The following is a 24,294-nucleotide window of genomic DNA, read 5'->3' as shown; positions in this document are numbered from 1 at the left end:
GATGGGAAAACTGTGGTGGGCAGGAGTGTGTCTGGAGTTTTAGGCTGAGGCAGAATAGATGGAGGGAAACAGCTGTGAGTCAATATGGTTGCAGAATAATAGCGTCAAGTGCAGCCCCTTGAGGGATGTGGGGATTGTAAAAGACCTGCATCGAGACCTTGCCTTAGCTGCTTGACCTCACTGTTTAGTTGGCAGTGGACCCCCCAGGCTTATGGTCCTGGGAGCTTTTAAGGTGCTTTTGGGGGTGGGGGGAAGAATCAGAGGCAGCTCATGAGTTCATGTCCACCATAACTATAGGCCTGTCCCAAGTCATAATGGATCTGGAGTATGTAGGCGGCCATACTTATGATCTGGTCTTTACGTTGGAGCAGGTAAGTGATGTGATGTTGGGGGATATTAACATTTGTCCTTAGTCATGGTCAGATCACTCTCTGATTACTATGGAGCCGACTGGTGCCACCAACCTCAACAAGAGGAATTGATGTATTCAGTCAGTTGGCCCCAGGCATCTGATGGATATGTCTGGCTTCCAGAAGACACTTGGGGACTTCTCAGAGGACCCAGTGGGCAGTTCTATTGACACCTTGGTTGACCTCTGAAATACTGAAGTGACTGATGTTCTTGATCAGATTAGACCTGAGTGGCTTTACCCTGTTCATCAATCCACGACAGCGCCTCAGTTCACCAAGGAACTCCAGTTGATGGAGCCATTTAGAGTGCCACTGGCATAAGATGAGGAAAAATATGACTAAAACAGTTTAAAACTCATGTTCAAGCCTAAGTTATGGTGGTAAGAATGGCAAAATGTCAGTATTTCTCCACTCTGTCCACAGATTGCTGCCTAACGGCCCTTTTCAAAATAACCCAATCCCTTTTAGGGAAAAATTGTCCAGAAGAACACTATTAGGTCATGGTGAAGAATCTGTCAGGCATCTGGAGGCTAAAATTTTCCACAACTAGGCTCATCGGACAAATCCTTTGTGACTGAAACCATGTCTTGCAAAAAGATCTGGGAGCAGCCGGAACCTGTTGATCCTGCGAAGTGGACAGAATTCTCTGGAGCATCAATTTTGCCATCTGTGATCTGAATCCCCACTTTTGGTTGGTGAAAACTTCCAGGAGGTAACAGGAGGCTGGGTCAGAGCGGCAGTTAATGAATCCTTGAGAAAGGGGATAGTACTGCTTGCCTTGAAAAAGGGCAGTGGTGAATACCCTCAAGAAGCCATGACTTAACCCAGTTGCTCTGGACAACTACTGGCTGATCTCCAACCTCCCCTTTTTGGAAATTATTTAGAATGCAAAGTCTACAGCTACAAAAGGCCCTGAAGGAAATAGACTATCTGGACCCTTTTCAATTAGGTTTCATGCTGGTACGGAACCAAAGTCATACTGATTGCTTTTGTGGATGACCTGTGTGAGGACAGAAATGGGCAGTATGACCCTGAATTCTTGGTGGCCTTTGATATCATTGATCATGTATCCTTCTGGATCACCTGCAAAGGCCTGGGAGAGGAGAGCACCATTTTGTGATTTTTCTCCTTTCTGTCTGGGTCTTGTTGCATTCTGTGACTATATTTTTTAATTTGTACACTGGACTTAAAAGTTGTATGCCACATAGTCATTTTCAACTAGAGTGGCATGTAAAGCTCAGTAAATAAATGCATAAAGTACAAGAGAAATTATAGATATTACAAATAAACAAATAATAAACAAACTAAAAAGATTCAAACAAACTTACCTTGTGGACTGACCATAGCTGATTTTGGTTTACGTTTAATTTGTTTATCTTTTTCTAAATTTTCTCTTGCACTATTATTCCTAGTGTTATGGATATAATTGGTTTGATTAGGGACTGATAAAACATTCTGGTTCTTGGAATGTTTGACAGAATTCTCTAGTACTATTAGACAAAAAAAAAACACAAGAGGAAAGGTTTTCATTAGGATCTAATATATACTTGCTCCCCAATAAATTAGTATTTCTAATTTGGAATACACAGAAACTGCATATAAAGTGGGGTGTTATTTTACCTTTTCATCCTCTTTTTATAAGTTTTACTAAAGCTTCACACTTTATGTAGTTACACTTTTTTTTATTTATGTATTGTGGTAGAGTATACTATTTGGATCCAAAGTGAACAAAGGTGCTTCAAATCCAGCATTCTTGCTGTATCTGTTGGCAGCTCTTTAAAGAAACTGCCTTTTCCTGAGCTCACATAGTAGCTGTGTAGGTTCAGGAAATCATTAGAGTTCAGGAGATATTATGGAGGCAGTGGCAGAGTGTTAGTGCCTCCTTAATTCAAATGTATATTTTCCTGAGCCTTCACAGCTACTGTGAACACTCAGGAAAACACCTCCTTTTAGAAACTGACAATGGGCACAGTGAGGATGCCCATGAAGATCAGAAGCACCTGTTACTTCAGGTCCAAATACTGTACACCTTTAATGTAGTGTATTGTTTTGGTATATCTTTATAATACATATAATCCATATTCTCTAACAAGAAGAAACACAGTATCAAACAAACCAAACATAAATCCCAACATAACATCTTTTTAACCCATAGAGAAAGCTTAGTAGCCCAAAATATATTACACTACTTGTTTATTTCAAACTCAGATTTTTAGGAACAATTTAATAAAAAAACAAAGCCCTTAACAAATAATTAGCAACAATAGCAGCAATCTAGGTAAATAAATGTCCCAACCAAAACTAGTTTAAAGACGCTCCTTATGAGCTTCTCTAAGAAGGTTACCATCTCCAAGAAAAACTCCCTTGCAACTGAACATCATGAACACATCCATGAGCTACAAATGCTGATTCTACAAAGGAAATCATGGTGATGCAAATTTAGAGTTAAAATTATGTTATCTATTGGTTCACCTGTTTTCCCTGATGTAACAGCACTACTAGGTTTCAAAGTTATAGGCTTTCCACCTGAAGAAGTGGAAGGTTGTTCATTGATCGTCGTTTCTGTTATTGCCCTAGTACTTCTTGTTCGGACCAAAGTAGCAGAGTCAACCACTTTCCCATTCATCTGAGCTGCTGTGTTTCTCAATAATGTTGAACGTGCAGGTACAGAAGAAGGTGGTGCAGTAACAGGTTCAGCTTTCAGCTGCGGTTTTATTAATCTTCGTTTCCTATCCGGACTAAAAATAGATGACAAGTTCAATAACTGATGCGATTTTACAGAGTAAAATAAAAACATTTATTTATTTATTAATATGCCTTGGTCATCAACTAATTTCATCCGTGGGCAACTCCAGTGGAGATTTAATTCAGATGTGGTCCTAGTTCACCCTCTCCTAACGTTTCCCTTAGAATTCAAAATGCTCTCAGATACCTGAAAGGCCTACACCCTAAGTATATAAAGGACTGCCTCATATCTTGTTTTAGAATTAAGTTTGTTCAAAACAATCCATCTGTTTTAGACGTTCCTGCTATTGGAAGGTAAGTAACATTAATTAGAAAGAATCATCTCCATTGTTGTTTTCTGTCTCTGGAATGTTCTATCTAAGGAGGGTTCCCTGGCATGTAATTCATAAGCTTAAGATGTCAGGCTACACCCTTTCTATCATGTAGCCTTTTATCCTTCTGATGCTGCTGAGAATGAACTTATCTTTTATCACTTGGGACAATTTCAAAACAAATACATTTTCTCATTGAACTTTGCCACTCAATCATCCTAAACATATTTACAACAGTGTCTATATGAGCTTTTAGCTAGTCAATAGACAGAAATGCTGGTTGTGGTAAGAAAGCATGCTTAATTGCTAAGGAAAAAGATCCCCTTTTCCCCCTCAAAACCTCTATTATGGTAGTGGTACCTAAATAACTACAGAGGGAGAATGGGAGCTATCCCTGAATCTACCCAAGAAAGTAAAATGACATCACTCTTTTTATGCAATATATACGGCTTAAAGAAAGAAGTATTAAAAATACTGACACAATTCAGATACAATTGAAAGAACTAAATCATACCTTGATGCAGCACTACTTGAAAGAGAACTGCTTCTACTTCTTTTATTCCTCCTCTTTTGAATTGTGCTTCTTTTATGAAAGCGTAAGGCAGATTTGTAGTCTGATAAAATGGAACTAATATGCTCCTCAAAGAAAGCAGACAGGCGCAGGCTCATACTGTAAATCTATTTAAAAAATTAAACAAGTAATAATGATGTAAATCTTGAACAGTTGCATAAAATTTAAATGTCTGCCTATAAAATTCATTTATAATTAATGCATACATCAAAAAGACCAAATGGGAACATTTGTGCATGGGAAATTCTCCAGAGTTCAAGAGTTCCTTGTTCTCTAATGCACCCCCCCCCCACAAATTCCATGCACACAGATAGCAAAACAGGGTGATCTAATCAATATCATAAGACATCCTCAAGAGACCCTTACAAACATCCTTATAATTCAATATATTATATGCTGTCAGAATGTTTTCAATAATGAAAAAGTGGGATAGAAATTTCATAAAAAAAACCACACACATACTAAGCCTTGCCCTATTTTCTCGTTCAAGTGTTTATACTTCAGTCAGCATTGCATTAAACACTGACCCACTAAAATAAATGAAAATGCTGCAGTATCCCAGTATATAGAATAATTTTGTATAAAAAAATTAATGTAAAATGATTCAAGTAGACATTAGTAATTAGATATGCACAATATGCTTCAAGGTCAAAACATTATCACCCTGAAATGTCCTACTACAACAGTGCCAGAAGAAGCCAAGAATGACTGATCTGACCTATTTTACAGCTGCAGTAGCTCATTTGAGTTTGGATAATTTCTGATAGAGTTAACTGTTATCTAAGATCAGAACAGAGGATTTCAGGGCCTTAACACTTCAGTATGAAACATTTCTACATACTTCAGTATTTTGACCTAAACACTGTCTAGGTTGTGCTAAAAATTAAGCTAATAAAACAAAAGCTCTTAACCATATTGGAAAATGCAATGATAGTAGTTAACTATCTACTTTTTAATCTCTTTTGTTTACCCAATATTTATTTCCAGACTGTCATAAACTCACACCATCAAGAAAAAGGCAAAAATGCAATTAAGAGCATCCTTTTTTCATAAACAACTCAATTGAACCAAGTTACTTTATTACAACAGCAAAAGAAATATTTCAGACTGATACTGGCCATCTTGGTCAATCTAATCACAGTATCTTGGAAGATGAAGATGTTTTTGGACTGAGAGATCCTTAGTACAGTACTTTATCATTTGCTCCATGTGATTTTGCTTTATTAATGACTATAATTCCAAGTAGTTGCATTACCATTTTTACTATATTGTAGTAAGCAGCTCACCTGACCTAATCACAGGTTTATTTTAATTTTTTGTGATGTCTAATTCAGAAGTAACTTCATACATATTAATTACTCTGATTTAGATGAATTCAACTTTGAAGATGAAGTTAATAAAGCAATGCAGTTTCAGAGAATGAATGAATGTAAGCAGAAAGCTTCTACCTCTGAACAAAATGTGGCCGAACTGGAAAAACAGACTCATAAACTATCACTATCTAATTTAAGAATATCTGAGCAGATTACTATTCCAGATTCTGGAAGTTAAAAAATAAATCTTCGCAAGGAGGAAGACATTTTCATTTTAACTACCAGAGGTGACCCTTTGAATCTAAAAGATGAAAAGTTGTTTTTCTCACTATTTCTATGATCTCCTGGTTCTTCATCTTTAGTAAGTGACTGCCCATGCTTCTGACATCAAAACTCTGGCAGAAGCATTCAACCACAGGCAGAGCATCATGTAATATTATCCATTATTTTCATAGTACCATCCTCATCAATAGATAATGAAAAAGTTAGATTGATGTTATATCAGCTTCTGACTCAAATTTCCAGAAAATCAGCTGTACAAAATTCTGGGAAGGGCCATGTCATTCTATAAGCAATATCCATTCTTTTCCATTCTATCTGTGTAAAATTTTCCACAATGATTAGTATCATTGCAAATTTCATCAAAATCTACTGCAAAACTAGTAACATCAAGATTTAAAAAGAGACAGATTTTTGAGACAGTAGATGGTAATGCCCTGCATTAATTTCTGTGGAATTTGGTATGCTTCATCCCTTGTCGCTAGCTTTTTGCAATGTGTTTCTCCTGTGCTAGATTATAAAAGGATGAAGTTTTATTTTTCCAAATCTTGCTCTAGAACCCGGTATCAACTCAGATCCAAGTATCCCTAGAAGAATCCAAACTGGATTGTAGAATTTCTCTACACTCCTAATATCCGCATCAAATGTAACAAACATAATTAACATTCCCTGGAATAAACACACCCCCATAGTGTAATGCTAATACATTTTAGGTATAAACTGTGAAGCCATACTCTTGATCTTTTGCAGGGTGTATAAACTTTGGAATTGCTGAAGATCAGTCTGACATCTTTACACAGCTCCATTGGCGATTCATAATTTCCTGCTTCTAATGTTTCTCGAACTGTTGCAAAATCCATTGGTGTATCAATAATGTCTCTGTAATCCTTTTTTTAAAAAAGTGTAAATGTTAATAATTAATGTCAAAAATACAAGATTGTACTATTATTGTAAATGCTTCGTAAAAATCACAAATTTTTGATCAAACCATGCAAGTCCAAGAGCAAAATTCACTTGTAAAAGACCTAGTAATTCTTCAAATTTAAATATTTGTTGATTACTTTAAAAAATGGGATAGCCATTCTTCTACTTCAGTTGATTAAAAGGAATGTTTCAGTATAATGCTAACTTTTTTCAATACTCACTGGATACTCAAGAAGATCCACTGGTTGGCGAAATGGTTCAGAATCTTCACACTGAAAAATCAGATTTAACAACTCCTGACACTGTCTCTTCCATGCCTGAATATCATATGACTGGGCTCTGTTACGCAGTCTTCTCTTTGGCTGATGATCCTATAATGACAATTTCAAATAGATTTTGTTACATGTTTTGGTAATATCTTTTATTATACATTCCCTTGCTGAGATTCCAACTTATTGTTTGGGGAATAATATAACAAATATTTTTCACAATTATTAAAACATATATAAATATGACTAGATATGAAGAGACATACTGTAGATACATAGATAGGGAGTGGGGAGGCATGTCATGCAGACTCCAAACTGAGCTGACTCAGCCAATTAAGTCAGAAGAGGTTAGATTTAGCCTAAAATAGATTCAGCCTTATTTGCAATTTTACTAATTCTCTCCATGTTGTGTGAACTATTTATTAGACAATTAACTGTCTCTTCTGAATGAGACAAATTCTTTGGGGATACCAAAAAAACATGCCTTTGAGTTTCAGACCTAGAGTGTATGGGAAATCTCTCCACTGTGGTGCTGACTCATCATACATTTTTTTCTTTAAAGTAACAGCCTCCCAACCTCTTTTATAGCAGATGGAAGGACTAAAAACCTGGTTGCTGGAATACTGAGAAAGCCTATTAAAGTAACTCTCCTACACAACTTATAGCTAGTGTAATTACAGCAGTTACTCTGGGTCTCTGTTTCACACTTCTACCCTCCCCTGGACTCAAGAATCTCTTCTGTAACAGCCCTGTTTCCTCCCATTAATGGTCTTGCTGCCTCTTCTGTGTTCCCAAGCTATTAGGCATTTCATCAGGCAGAGGCTGGTAGCCATCTGTTACAATGCTTCTGTGGAAGACACATCGAGCAAGGATTAACTTCTGAGGTCACTTCCAATGCCATTATGTTCTGTGCTCTTGGCACATAAGTGTAGTCAAATGACTGGGATAGGGAATGGCTGGGGCATTTGTGTTATGCGAACGGAGTCATACTTCGTCAAATACACATTATCAAATCAGATTTAAAACAAACATTACCTTCCTCTTTCTAGTGGAAGTTCCTGGCATGTCAGTATCTTTCTCTTCTTCCTTTGGGCAACAAAATATCCATCATACGATGTAGAAACATTAGGCATTTGAAAAATGTTTAACTTTGACACCACCTTATAATTGCTTCTTAAATTTGTATCCAAGATCTGTGTACTTCTGCACTTTTATTGTGTTGTAAAACATACATAGCAACTGCACAGCCTACTGATTGTAATCCAATTATTTTTATCCAGGGACAAAATGGCTTCTGTCAATGTAATAAATTTCCCCCCTCTCATCTTCCTATTTATTTTTTATGGGTGGGTGAAAATAGATGTCACATGTTTTCAAAGAGATAATTTCACTGCACAATAAAATTCTGCTTGCCTAACACTGGACACAGCCCACATTTTGTTACTGCTGGTGCTACTAGATCCAGCATTTCTCTCTTCTGTGTATGTATGATGTCAGTACCAATTATACAATCCACTTGGCAAGGCTTATTCATAAAGAAAAAAACTACATCGTGATAATAGCAAAACAAACAAGCAAAACCAAAAAGCAAATAAGGGAATGCATTCCTAGACTTTCAACATGTTGGATTCTGGAAACTGGATTATGGCTATAAATAATGTGATGTTGGAGTCTTTGGTACTAATCTAATTTTCTTTATACCATCATAAAGAATCATAAAGCACATAATTCATCTTCAGTGATTGACTATATGAAACATACCGTGAAAATGAAAAATGCAGCATTATAATAGGCATTCAGAAGGTTTCTTCTGACTGTAATCATATATAAACAATCTCAGTGTTAACTCTCTCAGATTCTATAGGGCTAATTTTAAAAATTATATGCCAAATTAAAGCCATTTCTGAGTTACGAAGATTCTACGCTAAAAAAAAAAAAAATTTAAAATATTTATAGACCATCTCAAATAATTGTTACAAAATCAAGCATTATTTTAAAAACTGAAATAATTACAAATGCCTGGATTAATTTGAGTCTCACAGCACTATTTTCTTTGTATATATTTGCATTTTGTTCCAAAGCGATGTGGCCTTTGAGAGAATGGTGGGATTACAGATCACACCTGTTTTATCCAAAAGAAAGGATTCTAAGAAATAAAATCAGCTTGCACACAGAATCCCTAAGGCTCACATATTACTTATAAAAGTAATACAGGTTTTACCAACTTACCCCTTACCAACTGCTTCACACAGCAACACAAGTTAGAAGTTACAGCAGTGCTGAAAAAAATAACTTTGCGACCAAGGCACACATTTATGACCTTTGCGTCTCTCTCACTCACATGTTCACCACTACAGTCAGTACACATTATCCTGTGCCTGACCCATTTTTTCTTCTTTTTCCCTGCCTCGCAGAGTGGAGAGCTTGTTTACACAAGCGAACTCTTCCTGAACTGCTTTTCTCCACAGCACTTCCCCAAAGGGTGCTAACTGCAAGTTAACAAACTCAGTTCTGTGACCTTAATTAGCCAGCTCACAGCTGCTGCCTGTAACTGACAGAACTTTAATAACTTTCACACCTTTGGCTTTTATTTGCCTCCTAAGTGGGGAGTATGCTTGGCAAACAGTCAGCACTAGTGCATTCCTTTCTATGTGCATTCCCCATTGTGTGCCTGCTTACTCTCTTGTAATCCCTTCCTCTCCAATGAATGTAAATATAAACATTAATTCCCTTCTTGCTAATTATCCTAGTGCCAGTGTTAGCATTCCAAAGGGCGGGCAAGTGGGGAAAAAGGAAAGCTGAAGGAAAATCATAAGCACAGTTGCAGTCATGTGATTTTCCACTTAACGACCAAGTTGCTGGTCCCAATTGTGCTCGCTAAACAAGGACTACCTGTACCAGATTTGGGACAGCCATGTATGTGAATGAACACTGGACTTACATGAAACTACTAAAAGGTATTTATAAAAGACAAATAATTGGCATTCTTATCTAAAGACGTCTTCCAAGTATAGCATTTTATATTGCATTGAAATTTTGTATTTTATTTCTATTGCCAATAACAATTTTAGGTGGAAATACTGGGCTGAAAAACAGATAAGCAGATTATACAATATAGAAACAAAAACAGCACTTTCTTTAAAAAAAAAAAAAAGGTATTGCACATTTAATTAGCTTACCTCTTCTGAATCAGACAAGACTTTTTTCTTCATGGTATTATAGAGTGGGATGATATCATAACAAGCCTGATCCCTGTTCAATACAAACACTATAAATTAATGGACTTATTTGCCCCCACCACTGTATAGGGTATCTTTCTACTCCAGTATACCTCAGCATTAAAAAAAATCTATTTCAATAACTGGTACATAACTTTTCAAACAAACAGAAACTTAGTATGCCTGCAGCAGGGTATTGTCTGAGTTTGCAAACAGTCACCAAAAAACACAGCCAAAGAGAAGTAACCAAATCTTCATGTTTGCTTAAAATGTAATTGAGAGGTAGGTACTAACAAATGACTAGCAAATGAAATAAGGCACAGTCCTTCCAAGAGACATACTCTTATGATACCAAAAATCCAATCAGTAATGCTGAAAGAACAAAGACAGTAACAGCCGAATGGCAAGTATGGACATTTCCATAGCAGGACACTCTTAATAATGTTGCCAAAGATGCTAGAATAACTAGGAATTATCTTCAGAAGTATTTCCTTAGCAAATGTGAATAGTAGCAAAATTTCTCTCTGACAAACACTGAAAATAAACCGCGTTTTTCATAATCCCTTTTAACAACAACAAAAAAAGGAAATATGCATAAAGGTAGAGGTCCTATGAAGGTAAAATACTAAGACCAAACATTAAAAGCATATAAAGACATTTCTGGATTTAGGAAAGAACGGTGAAAGAAGCACCTGATTCATATGAAAACTTGAAGCAAAACTTGAAGCAAAAAAATTTAAAACAGCTCTATTCAGATGCAGCATTAAAAATCAGATATAGAAATTAAAAATAGAAGAGACTGTAGGAGTTAGTCTGAAGACTGTCTATAATTACGGAGAACAATGTTAAGTAAAAAAAACAAAAATTCCAGTCTTGACTATGGAATGACAGTAGACAAAGCCACTGTTTGGTTGATCAGCTATTCTTCTTGTAAGAGTCAGAAATGTGATTTTCAAGTAGCAGAATCTTGTCATGACCTCTTTAAATCAAACACTTTATTTCCTGAGGCTGCACTGCTGGCCTGCAAACTCAAGAAAACAAGTATTTTCCTTAAGGAGCTGCTGAAGGTAGAGAGAGGGTAGGGTGCCTATGCCAGATCCAAAGTGTTCGTACCTTCTTTGGATCCCAATAGTTTGCACTTCTACTGGCAACCCAATTTAGAAAAATACCAGTCTTTTATATTTAATGAACTTTTATCTTTGTACAGCAGATCTGTAAGTGGAGTCTTGCTTCCTAAGTATGTCACCACGTGGAAAGCTACAGAAGCGGCCATCATTTCAGAAATGCAATCCCTAGTGTCACAAGCAGTGTTTAAGTTTTTGTATATGTCTTAGCAAGTTCCTCTGTATTACTGAATTTACAAAAGGAAACTTGTTAATATCTAGTCATGTAGGCTTGCTAATTTGCAACCTGGAAACAGTATACTAATAAACTCCTCACACATTGCAAATTACTACTCTTATTTCCTGAACTTACCAATGGGAATAGTATGCTATTTTTATTGGCTACAACAGTGTGTTGCTTGAGAATGACAGAATTGAGGGTAATGTTGAGAAATTTGGAGACGTGCTTGGTAATTTTTAATTTAAATAGAATGGAAGATAACTTATTCACAAGTTGGCATAAATTCATGTTTCATGTCACTGACATGGACACACTGGCCAGCATGTGATGAAGACAGAATCCAAGTGGATCCTTAGAGTATTTACTAAGTCATACATGAAGTCTTTTGATGACAATGGGTTTTAAACCTCAAGAGCTGCCTCCTGGAAAGAAATGGAAACTACTTCAGAAGAGGAAGAAAAAAACCCAGAAGTTAATTCATCAATATCTAATTATTCATTATGTCCCAAAATATCTGGTTCATAGTATGCATAACTCACAGAGCTGAAGGCCTTGAGGCCTTGAGAAGGCAGGACAAAGGAGGCAGTTGCTCCACCTGACATTGATCTGCCATTAGCAACTTTTATTGACCCACAAATATTGAAAGCAACTGGAACAGCTATAGTTGCAGCACCAAAAGATGAACTAATTACAAAGTTGCATCCAGCTGTGGAAAATGTGTACAACTCACTGATTCAAGAAGCTCAAGAAATGCTTTACTAGGCAGCATCTTCATCCTTCACCTGAGTTGGTACTATTCATCCATGTGATGGATAGTGTATTAAATGAGAGTGCAAAGAGCAATAATCATCGTGTATCTGGGAATAATACAGAGATGGCCTCAGAAAGTTGTACTTTAAGGACAGGAAGAACTGTAGTGTAGGTATTATGTGTCTTGATGAGTTGGGGCCTGTGCTACACCAAAAAGCGAATCTGCTAAGCATAAGAAATTCAGTGAAGAACGTGTGACAAAACACTAACCCATAACATCAAGAAGGCAAAGCATACTACTACAGCAATTCATACTATATCTCTCAGTCCAAAGATGTGATCCAACTCAGTCTGCATCCATTCAGTGGTGGTAATGGAAGTTGAATAATCCGTGTAACTGTCGTTATTGACTGTGGACAGCCACCAAGTAACTATTTGATTATATTGAGTATATTAAAGAGTTAAGTGAGCTTACTGAATGAATTAATAGCAGTATCTATCCCTTCTCTTTCCTCTAGTATTGCAGGAAAGTGGACAAGAATTCATCTCTCTAGGCTCTGACTGAGAGAGAAAAATCTGGAGCAGAGGTGCCTCTGATTAAGGCCTGGCATGAATTACTCCAGCTGACCTGTCTGCAAGTGTTTCAAGTGCTAATATACCCATGGAATTCACCATTATAATTAACAGTGCATTCTCTCCTTTGTAAACATATATATTATAAATACATACATCTACATTTCTCACCCACAAATTAAAAACGTATTATCAAAATTTGTTCTCTGAACTTTATTAACTTACTTCATGAAGTGCAGCAAGAGATCTGTGACAAACTTGGCAGATTTGACAATAGGACTTCCTGGTTCATTGAATGTCCGTGTATTATATTCTATATACCGAACTTCCCACATAAGGGAAGAAAGTCGCCTTTGAAATTAAAAAAACAAAAAACAAAAAATAATTTGCAATGCTTAATTAAAATGGCCTTTCAAACTATTTTATTTATTTGATTTGTCAAACTTATATTGCCACCCATTTTACGAATGTGATATAAATAAAACAAGTGTGTGCAAATTGTCAATGTAAGCTAAAGTATTAACAAGATTAATATACACTGGAAATTCTACATTGTTTGAATTTTGAAAACAATTTTAGTAGTCCATGACACAAATCTTTAATAAATTATTTTGCTTTCCTTCCATTACCAAAAACCTAGAATATAGGTACAAATTATTTACATATTGCAGAAACTAGAAGATCCAGATAAAATGTAGCTAATGGGAGGAGGACGGAGTGTAAGGTATGTCGCCGCCTTGAGTTATTTATAAAAACAATAAAGGCGGGATAGAAAATAAATAAGTAAAATAAAATAAAATAAAATAAGTAAATGTTATTATTTAGAGTGTTTTTATATTGCTCTTATTCCCTGGATATACAAAATCACTGCAAAGCTCCTAAAACATAAAAACTAAAAGAACAAAATTTGAAAATAAAAAGTTTGCAATGAAAAATGTGCCCTAAAAAGACAATAAAGCAGGTGTGTGGCAAACTGAGAACATTCCCTATTAGAAGCGCCTGCACTCAAAGCCTTCTCCTTGGTAGCCACAAGAAGAAATGTATATGCAAATATAAACAACTTCAAGTGTCCTTGAAGTACTGTTGGTAAAAATTCATGAAGTGCTTTAAAGGGATCACTTCAAAAGGGAGCTTGACGAGACTGTGCAAAGATGGTATAAAACTGATTTCTGAAAACACTATTAATGTATGTCCCTTGGGTAAATGACATTAGGTTGCTAAATAAAGTTTAGAGAACAGAGCTTTCATGCCCACATAGTCATTTAATCAATTATTTTTATCATAAAATATTTGTACCTCAATTTTCCTCTTGGAAGGTAATGGCAGCAAACAAGTAATAACAGACTTTGCAATTTAAAAACATTCTTTACCAAACCTTAAGGCAAAAACCAGTTTCAGGATAGTAAACTGGCAATGTAAGTTAGCATACCTAAGACACTTGGAAGAGAAACCAAGTTAAAAGAACATATTAAAATTACTGGTCTTCACCAGCTTTTGGAAGGTGATTAATGAGGAAATGCAGCAGGCTTCCCTAAGAATGAAATTCTTAAGCTTTAGTGGAATCGCTGAAATAGCTCTCTTCCTAATTTCAATTTTTAAGCAGTTTCAGAACATCAATGGATACTAACTAAATCACATGGGAAAAAAATCATTAAATACAAGGTCAAGAATACCCCAAGTGATATTGTAGCAAACACTGTGGCAAATACTGCACCTGTGCTGTAGACCAATCACAAATGTTTTAATTCATATAAAACAGCAAATGACATGCACAAAGTTTGAATACAATGAACTTAGACCAAACCTGTAAAATCTGTTTTCCAATCTCTGCTTAATTGTACTGAGATCAGTGGGGTATGCAACAACAGTGCAGTACATTGGATAAGCCTGGAAGTCCACAGGTGCCACAAAAGCAGAAGCAATATCTACAATAAAAAGTTACTAAATTTCAGAAAAACAATGCTCTTACAAACAAACACATGTACATTGTGTTATGTTGAAGCAACAAGAGCATTAAGCAAACGTGTATGTAATAACCAGTGAAAGTATCTGAATCTTCTTTAATATTTGTCTCATGAATGTCATTATTCTGCATGAAGATGATCACCATAATGGAAATGTGTCCTAAAAATGATTGTAAGTTTTATTTTAGTAAGTGATTTAAATAAGAAATTAGAGATAGAAGACAAATTTAGACTTTATAACTACCTGAGACAAGAAAAATTGTTACTTGCCCACCTAGGCAGCGGCACTTATCCAACCTTAGTGATCTACAGAGCTCAGCAGGTTGGGCCTGGTTAGTACTTGGATGGGACAAACTTCCAGGGATGAAGGCTAAATTGGGAATGTAGGCTAGATCTTGGAAGGAAGCAACTGCAAACCACTTCTTTATCATGCCAAGAAAATTGCAGATATATCCATGTTGGTTAGCAGGAGTTAAATTTGATTTGAAAGTATTGTACTGCAACATTTATTTAGAGATCTGGTGTGTGTGTGTGTGTGTGTGTTGCTTCTGCCATACTAAAATTATTACCTAAAGTCATCAGTTGATTTATCCCTGAAATTATTCTTTCACATTCATCATCACGAGTTCTGGAACCCCATTCTCCATCCAAAGGTTTGTATATTAAAGATCTGCTTTCAGTATCAGTTAAAGGAACACTAGTTCCAAGTTCCTCTGGAAACACAGCTGAAATAAAGCATGACATTTAATAGTAATATAGTTATTAATGCAAGGTAAGCAATTAAGAAAACACAATGCCATGATTAATATTGAGCACAATATTACTTCAAGAATAGCCAAGTGATAGAAATAATTATTGTAAATGCATTCAACGTATAATCTGCACTGTCCAGCCACTTCCATTAGTAGACAATTTAATCTAACCCTTTTATGTTGAAATAAAGGTGGGAAACTTTAAAAAGGAAGAATTAATGCAGTTAATGTGTTTTGAGCATGGACTGAAGAGCTGAATTGCATGCTCTCCCACTCAAAACTGCAGTGAAGTGCATTGTTGATATTCCACAACTACGCCATGAAAAATGGTGCTGCTACAAGAGGGAGCCTCATAGACTGAGAAAGGGAGTTTTAGGATGCATGTGGCCTTGAAGCTGGAAACTGTCCTTCCCTGCATTAAAACTTAACTATGCTTTTTAAAGAGCAACAACAAAGTTAAGAGCTGTAAAAATTATGCTATGCATTTCCATTTTTAAATAAGTATGGTTTACAAGGTAGTAGTAGCAGGATGAAATAATACCCAAAGAAATCTCAGTATCAAACAAGCATAATGTTATTGCTTAAAAGTTTGGCATCCGGTCGTAGGTACTGAGGACTTTGGACAAAGAGATTAAAAACACTCCTTGTCCCTCATAGCAAGAGAAAGAGGATCTCTACCTTGTCAGCCCGGCCCAGCCGAAGCACATTCTCCTCTCCAAAACCACACTTACACAATTGCTACACCTTCCAGATTTTGTCTGTTCTCTGCAGGATCTGATCTACTTTAACCAAACCCAAACTTAGTCTCCCATGGGTGAAGCAGAGATTCCCCCGTGTTGTTCCTGATAATGGACCACACCAGGCTGTTTCTGGCCAAGCAAGTTTCTGTGTTTCTCTACTTGGGAATTGACTCACTATGTGAAATTTGCAGGAGCTCCCTACTCATTTCCCAATCAAAAATCATAATGGGTGGCTCCTAGCTGAAGCAGCAAGGTATACACAAGGCAAAGCCTGCAGGATCTGTCTAACAACTTACCTGACTGGGGACATTCCTGCTGAACTAGATTTCTACAGCTCATCCTCCCCACTTGTAGAAGACACATGCAAATCCATTTTCTCTATAGAGAAAATAGGGAGCAATGGCTCTCTATGACCTCTCTAGAGAAATAAATATCAGGGATTGAAGTTTAAGTGACATCAAAGGTTGTTATCTTACTCCTATGGTCCACAGGAGCTGGATTTGATCCTTAAGCCAAATCAGTTCATTATTTCTGACTAAAAGAGATCCCTTAACAGCTGTGCCTGAAGCTTAAAAACAGCAGGCAAAAAAGAAATGTAGTTGAAAAAGAGAATAGCAACATCTCCCAACATTAAATAAATGTAAAGTATTCTTTAGAAATATAATGAACCATTGTTCCTTTATAACAGCAGTTCCCACACTTATACATATGAACTACTGAATAATGGATTCTTTCTGCAAAAATGTAGGTATTGATTTAATTAGTGATCTATTTATGAACAGTTTATAATTTATTTATAGAACAATTTATTTCTGTGTTTCATTTGTCATATTTGCCAAGGCAAATGGTCCACCTCTCTCAGTTTTGGAACTGAAGAGAATATCCTGGCAGCGTTAACAATTCTTTTTCATTCTCCAGCAACAAGGTTGGGAAGGCTGACCTCATGCTGTTATGAAGATAATACAGGACCCACAATTTTTGGTTTAACTAATAAGCCCAGTCCATTCATAAGTGTGGTTTTTCACACCTTTTAGGCAATTTGCAAACCATGTTAATCTAAACAAACAAAAAGGAGGCTTAACAGTTGAAATTATTGCTTTCCTCCTACTGCTTCTAAAGAGTCCACTATATCTTTGGCCCAATGAAACCCAATAGTCCTGAAAACCAGAAGCATTAAACAAAATGCAATGACTGAATTTTCCCAAATTCACGCAAGAGTCATTTCACTAACCAAAACTAGTTCTCTCTTCTTTTACAGCATAATCAGCTTTCCAGTTTATCACATCTGCACACAGTAAGTTCTGTATCCCCTCTCTGTACATCTAGGAGAAAGTAGACACATACCATTGTTTGGTATAGGCTCCATATCCCATGGACTCATTTTCTCAGTATCTCCATTGTCCCAACTTCAAGAAAAGAAGATAAAAAAACATTGTGGGCAGTATTATTTATCCAAACATTTATTGATAATACATTTTCCCAATTTTAAACAGTAGGTGTCATATAATGACATTAACCAGTTTACAGGAAATGCATTTGAATTTTAAAAACAGGAGAAAATAAATACAGCTGTATTTACAAATGTACTAACCAGACATTGTAGCACTGAAACAAGCTGTCAGGATAATCAGGCTGAAGAGGTTCTTGACTTTCTATTGTTCCGAACCACCAAGCATCATCAATCACTGATCTAAATCGATCACCTGGACAGGGATACCAAGCTATATCATTAACCATTTTCATATGCATTACAACCTATTTGTATTATAGTTTTGACAACAACTGAATGTAGAAAATGCAAAATGCTGGCAAACTTTCAAGCAAAGATTCATAAAATTAAGAACTCAAATATGCTGTAAAAGCAGATAGATTTGGCCCAGAAACATTTTTTCAACAGGCAAGGAACATTTCCTAAGCACAGGAGTCTGTGGGAGTGAGGGTGACAGCACATACATCATGTCGCTATTGCACAACATGAATTATGTACTTGTGTTGTTTGCATGTTTGTGGCTCCTACCAAGTGCCTATGAATATAAGGTAAGATACTATATATGGTCTTTTTCTTATGTTCAGACAACCACCCATACTCCCTTTTGCTCTAGAGCCTTCACTTTTTCATAATCTAAAATACAAAGGAATGTAACAGCTTTACTTCTTAGCAAAAGAGGTAAAACAGATTTTTAAAAACTCAGTAATTTGCTTAGGGTATAATTTTAGAATCAACAAGACAGATGGGCAGGACATAGTTGGAAATTCATACAAAATCATTTGCCATCATATAGCTAATTTTGCAACAGATTTTTTTTGAGCCAAAGCATCTGACTGAATAGTAATTTTCCAACTGACAGTTTGTGCCTATGCAGGAAGATGATGCTACAGTCCACTGTATGTTATAAAAAAGCTATTTTAATTCTGTATAATACTTCAGGCACAAGTAATTCTACTTTTGATCTAGGAGCTTACATTTTCGAAGTTTGTTTTTATTATCATGCCCAAGAGTCTTTTTTTTTTTTTTTTTGCTTTGATTCAACAAGCTTAGCATCAACCTTGGAGAAGTTCAGGCAGGACCTTAGAGTTTTGGGGGGTTTTCCCTTAGATCCTGCTGATTTTGCTCAGATTGGCAAGATTGATGTCAGGAATAAGGCGAAGGAACTACGCTGAGCCAGAAATCAAGCTCTAGTCTTTATTGTTTCTACCGCAGAAACAATCTTGCCAAACTGAGCAAAACCAGCAGGCTCTAAGGGAAAAACCCCAGAAACTCTAAACAGGTCCGCAACTAGGGTCTGTATCACCTGGGGCAAACATGGATTCCACACAACCCCCATTCAGCATACAAAAACTATTTTGTCATTTTGGCACCCACCCCTCCAGCGCGGCGGCCAGGGCACATGCCGCACTTGCCCTGCCAGTTGTGGCCTTCACTCTAAGGCAGGTCCTGCCTGAACTTCTTGGCAGAGCACCCAAGGTCTTCTACACTGAGCATGTTTTTCCCCTGGAAGGCGTCTCCTCCTTCCTCGCCTGCTGTCATGAGCACCGTTGAGCTGAATGCATCAGCACAACGGCACACATGACAATACCACGGAAACAAGAGTAAGGGATTAAAAGATAAGCAAAGCGACGCGCAACAACAGACACAGACCCCGAGGAGAAGGGAACGACCCCGGCTGGAAAAACCAGTCAAGAGAACACAAAGGGGGAAGAAAGAGCGACAAAGACAGGGCGGATCACGAGGCACACCTGAAGCTGTCAGAAGGAACGCAACGGATATCACCCAGCTGACAGCAATCACCAGCCGGAGGAAGAAAACGATTATGAGCGAAGCCCGGGGCACCAGCAGGGGCCCCGCGACCCCTCACCTACCGGCAAGGAAGCATACAGGACTTGGGGGGATGACACAACCCAAGGTGGGGGGGGGCGCTGACCGGCGCGGGCTATTTAAACCCCGCACCGGCGCGCTCCCTTCACTCTCAGCTTTTTCTAGCTATGCACTATGCTGAAATAAACCAGAACCTGATCTTCCCTGAATTAGTGTCTGTGTTTTACTCAGTAGTAGGCAGCGCATGACATAAAGCTGAGAGTCATAAACTCAGCCTCGCCAAGCCCCACCGGACAACAATGAGCCGCGGGAGGAACAGACGGCGAGAAGAACACGAGCGGAGAGCGATGGAGCCGACGCGTCGCAGCCAGGACGGGCGAGCCACACGGCGAGAGGCGGAGGAGAACCGACAGAGGCCAGAGGCAATGCGGACCCCAGGAGCCACGGACATCCTCCTGGCCCATCCCGAGCCTCAGCCCCAACCCCGGAGGGAGGCGGAGGCGACCCGACCACGGGAGGGAGCAACATACCTCCCGAGACCCGCGGAGACCTCCCCGCCCCACATCGCACCCCAGCCACAGGCGTGGAGCTTCAGCCCAACTGCAACAAACGCGGTGGAGGACGGAGAGACGAACCAGCCAATTCGCTCCCAAGTCGAGGGAGCTGACCAGCGGACGGAAACGCCTGAACCCCACCGGTGGCCCAACTATGCGGAGACGCCGACCGGTCCGATCACAGCTGAGGCGCGGACCTTGGACCGAGAAACGCAAGCCAGACTCACGGCCATGGAGGCCCAACTAAGGGACCTCGGGACCATGCTGCAGTCGCTGATGTCCTCCATGCCTCACAGGAACATACCCGTGCAGGTACACACCCCTATTCAAACCCCGAGCGGGTCTTGGCACCCCCATAGGCCAAATGCTAACCGGCAAGCTTCCCCGGCGGAAGAAGCCATGGGACGGGACGAGAGGAGAGGGGATCCACCAAACACCAGGGCCCCAAAGGACTTCCCCATTTTCTTCGATGGGAACCCCGCGAAGCTGTCGTTTTTCGTCATGAACGCCAGGGAGCTCATGGGGCGGCACGGACACTCCTTTGACTCCGAAGCGGACAAAATCGCAGCCGTGGCAATCAAGTTGCAAGACAGGGCGGCGGACTGGTACGTCCAAATGTACGAGTCCAATTCCCCTGCCCTCTATGACCTCCACGCCTTCATCACTGAGATGAAGCACTATTTTGAGGACCCGCTAGCCAAGGAGAGGGTTAAAAGCGCGCTTCAAGCCCTCAAACAGGGCGCACGAACTGTCGCGGACTACGCCCTCGAATTTAAAGCCCTCGCAGGGAAGATTAACGACTGGTCCGAGACTACCCTGCTAGAGATGTTCAAAAGGGGCCTCAGCCGCGAGATACTCCAATGGGCACTCTACCGGGACGACCCGGAGACACTGCAAGGCTGGATCTACCTAGTGGGGAGAGCGGAACACGCTCATCGCACTTTCTTAATGACGACGGCAGAGGACAAAACAAACACCAGCCCAAAGGTACCCACGCCACACTTGGGGCCGGCCGGTCCCACGTACCAAAAGAAGAAGTTTCCTCGCGGACCCTGCGCGACGTGCGGGAAAATGGGGCACAAAGCGGCAGACTGCTTCTCCAACCGAACACTAACTAGCGCTCCCAAACCCACACCGAAAACAATGTCCAAACCAACTAACCCACCACCGCCCCCCCACCGCCGGATGACCGGAGTCACAGCGACACCGGACGAAGACTTGGACGCTTACTTGGCGGGGGAGGATGCCGAAGTCCCAGACCGGCTGGTGGGAAACGCTCCCCACCTGCCTTAAAACGCGCCGCGAGGCAGGTGGTGGGACGGGGCGCGAAACATATAGACAGAGCGACGAAAGCTCCGTAATAATGGGGTCAATCAGGCTTTCCTTCGGCAACAGAGCCACCACGGCCGCGGCGCTAGTGGACTCGGGGTGCTCCAAGAACCTGATCCACCCCGACATAGTCGCCAAGCTCGACCTGCCTTGCCTCCCCCTCCCCACACCGCTGGCTTTCCACCAGCTGGACGGCTCAACAGCGGGAGGGAAACCAGCCACGACGCAGACCGAGCCGGTCACCCTGCAAATGGGCACCCACACCGAGCAAACATCTTTTGTGGTAACCCACATAGGGCGGCCCATCATAGTCCTAGGAATACCGTGGCTTGCGACCAACAACCCGCGCATTAACTGGAAGACCCGCACCTTCCAATTCGACGACGGCGCGTACCGGGCGCCAGTTCCGGCGGGCAGGATCAACCCCACAGTGGGACGGGCAGAGGCTGCAGCCCAGGACAACACAGCAATGCCAGAAGACCTACCTGAACAATATGCTGATTTCTCAGAGGTCTTCGGGGAAGAGGAGGCGGACCAACTACCCCCCCACCGCAAGACGGACTGTAGAAGTGAGCTGCTTCCCGATGTCCCCTTACCCAGGCCGAAGATTTACTCGATGACCCCGAAGGAGATGACAACCCTCCGGGAGTTCATCGATAAAAACCTGGATAGGGGTTTCATAGAGCCGGCATGCTCACCGGTCGGAGCGCCCGTCTTATTCCGAGAGAAAAAAGACGGCACCTTACGGCTCTGCACCGACTACCGGGGCCTCAATGCGGCGTCCCTATCCAATAAATACCCCCTACCCCTCGTGAAAGACATGCTCGCCCACCTGTCCACGGGAAGAGTATTCTCCAAACTGGACCTTCGCGAGGCTTATTACAGGATCCTAATCAGGGAGGGGGACGAATGGAAAACAGCGTTCAACTGCCCCCTAGGCGCCTTTCAGCACAAGGTGCTGCCATTCGGACTAGCGGGGGCCCCGGGAGTGTTCATGCAGCTCATCAATGAGGTACTGCATGAACACCTGTTCAAAGGGGTACTAGTTTACATAGATGACGTCCTCATCTACACCCAGACGCACGAAGAACACGTAACCCTAGTCAGGCAAGTCCTCGAGAAGCTAAGAAGGGCGAAACTCTATGCCAAACCATCTAAGTGCGAATTCCATAAAGCACGCCTAGACTACCTGGGGTACCGAATCTCCGGCGAAGGCATAGAAATGGACCCCGCAAAAGTCGAGGCGGTGGTGAATTGGGAACGCCCACGTAACAGGCGCCAACTCCAAAGCTTCCTCGGCTTCGCGAACTTCTACAGATCATTCGCACGGGGGTTCGCGGAGATAGCCCTCCCCCTAACAGACCTCCTCAAAACTAAAGGAGTTGGGGACACACGGCGAGCCAAGAACCCAAGGACAGTACTAAATTGGACTCCCGCATGTCAGACAGCGTTCAACAGACTGAAAGCGCTGTTCACCATGGAGCCAATCCTCGCACATCCGGACCCAGAACGGCCGTTCGTGGTCCAAGCTGACACCTCAGACTTCTCCCTGGGGGCCATACTGCTCCAAAAGGGCCCTACAGGAATCCTGAAGCCATGCGCCTACCTGTCAAGGAAATTCTCGGAGACAGAAAGGCGCTGGCACGTATGGGAGAAGGAAGCGTTCGCGGTAAAATCGGCGCTAGAAACATGGAGGCATCTACTGGAAGGAGCCACCCAACCATTCGAGGTCTGGACAGACCACTGGAACCTCGAGGCCCTCCGGACGCCCAGACGCCTCAGCCCGAAACAGGTCAGATGGGCCCAATTCTTCAGCCGCTTTAACTTTCAACTGAAGTTCATACCGGGCAAAAAGAACTTCCTGGCTGACGCCCTCTCCCGACTGCCCCAAGACAAACAGCCCATTCCAGATATGATTGGGACGGTCCTATCCGCCTCCCAGCTGGGGATGGCCGTGACCACCCGAAGCGGCGCTCAGAAACAGCTCAACCCCACGTCTCAACCGACGGCAAGCCAACCAGCGACCAGACGGCGCCACCCGCGACTGCCAGGAGGAATACATGCGGACCTCACCGCCGCCCTCAAAACCGACCCCTGGCTACTAGCAAACCCCGACAAGGTGACGATGGCACAGGACTTAGCATGGGGTGAAGGCAGAATATATGTCCCGGACTCGCAGCGCCAGGCGATCCTGCGCAGATCACACGACAGCAAACAAGCGGGACACTTCGGGTTCCTAAAGACCCTGCACCTAACACGACGACAATTCTGGTGGCCCGCATTGAGACGGGACGTGAAGGCCTACGTAGCATCCTGCCCGATATGCGCTATGGCCAAACGGGCACCGGGTAAGCTCCCGGGACTCCTACAAACGGTGGCAGAGCCCTCCCGACCATGGGAGGAAATCTCCATGGATTTTATAGTAGATCTACCACCCAGCCAGAAGAAAACAACCATTTGGGTGGTGAAAGACTACTTTTCTAAACAAGCACACTTCATTCCGTGCTCATCAGTCCCGTCCGCCCAGCAGCTGGCTAAACTTTTCCTTGTACATGTGTACAGGTTACACGGATGTCCCGTACGCGTGGTGACCGACAGGGGCACACAATTCACCTCGAAATTCTGGTGGGCTTTCCTAAAACTGATTGGGATCCAACAAGCCCTATCCACAGCCTGGCATCCCCAGACGGACGGAGCCACAGAGATCCTCAATGCCACCCTAGAACAATTCATACACTCATATACCAATTACCACCAAGACGACTGGGTCGACCTGCTTCCGTTCGCAGAAGTCGCATACAATAACGCCGTTCACACGAGTACAGGGAAAACCCCGTTCGAAGTAGTCTCCGGGCGCGAGTTCGTACCCATACCGGAGCTACCGCAACCCCCAGGACCCCAAGTGGGTGCTAGTGACTGGGGACGGAAGATA

At 41.0% G+C, this 24,294-nt stretch overlaps 1 protein-coding gene across 3 annotated transcripts in view; it reads right to left on the bottom strand.

Annotated features, from left to right (window-relative positions):
- Window positions 1-24,294, bottom strand: part of PHIP (pleckstrin homology domain interacting protein) — a 104,745-nt gene that overhangs the window by 7,492 nt on the left and 72,959 nt on the right. For all 3 annotated transcript variants that reach the window (XM_063312816.1, XM_063312832.1, XM_063312824.1), the window contains exons 28-39: window positions 17,755-17,866; window positions 17,508-17,569; window positions 15,241-15,396; window positions 14,512-14,632; window positions 12,933-13,058; window positions 10,002-10,074; window positions 7,858-7,908; window positions 6,775-6,924; window positions 6,364-6,516; window positions 3,981-4,144; window positions 2,883-3,148; window positions 1,739-1,900 (exon numbers count right to left, since the gene is read on the bottom strand). In XM_063312816.1, the coding sequence (XP_063168886.1) occupies window positions 1,739-1,900; window positions 2,883-3,148; window positions 3,981-4,144; window positions 6,364-6,516; window positions 6,775-6,924; window positions 7,858-7,908; window positions 10,002-10,074; window positions 12,933-13,058; window positions 14,512-14,632; window positions 15,241-15,396; window positions 17,508-17,569; window positions 17,755-17,866 (1,596 nt within the window). The remainder of the gene's footprint in view (window positions 1-1,738; window positions 1,901-2,882; window positions 3,149-3,980; window positions 4,145-6,363; window positions 6,517-6,774; window positions 6,925-7,857; window positions 7,909-10,001; window positions 10,075-12,932; window positions 13,059-14,511; window positions 14,633-15,240; window positions 15,397-17,507; window positions 17,570-17,754; window positions 17,867-24,294) is intronic.

This window comes from Candoia aspera, chromosome 1 (assembly GCF_035149785.1).
Source record: "Candoia aspera isolate rCanAsp1 chromosome 1, rCanAsp1.hap2, whole genome shotgun sequence".
Taxonomy (NCBI): domain Eukaryota; kingdom Metazoa; phylum Chordata; class Lepidosauria; order Squamata; family Boidae; genus Candoia; species Candoia aspera.
The sequence above is the reverse complement of the archived record's forward strand: the minus strand, read 5'-3'. Positions and strand labels throughout refer to the sequence as shown.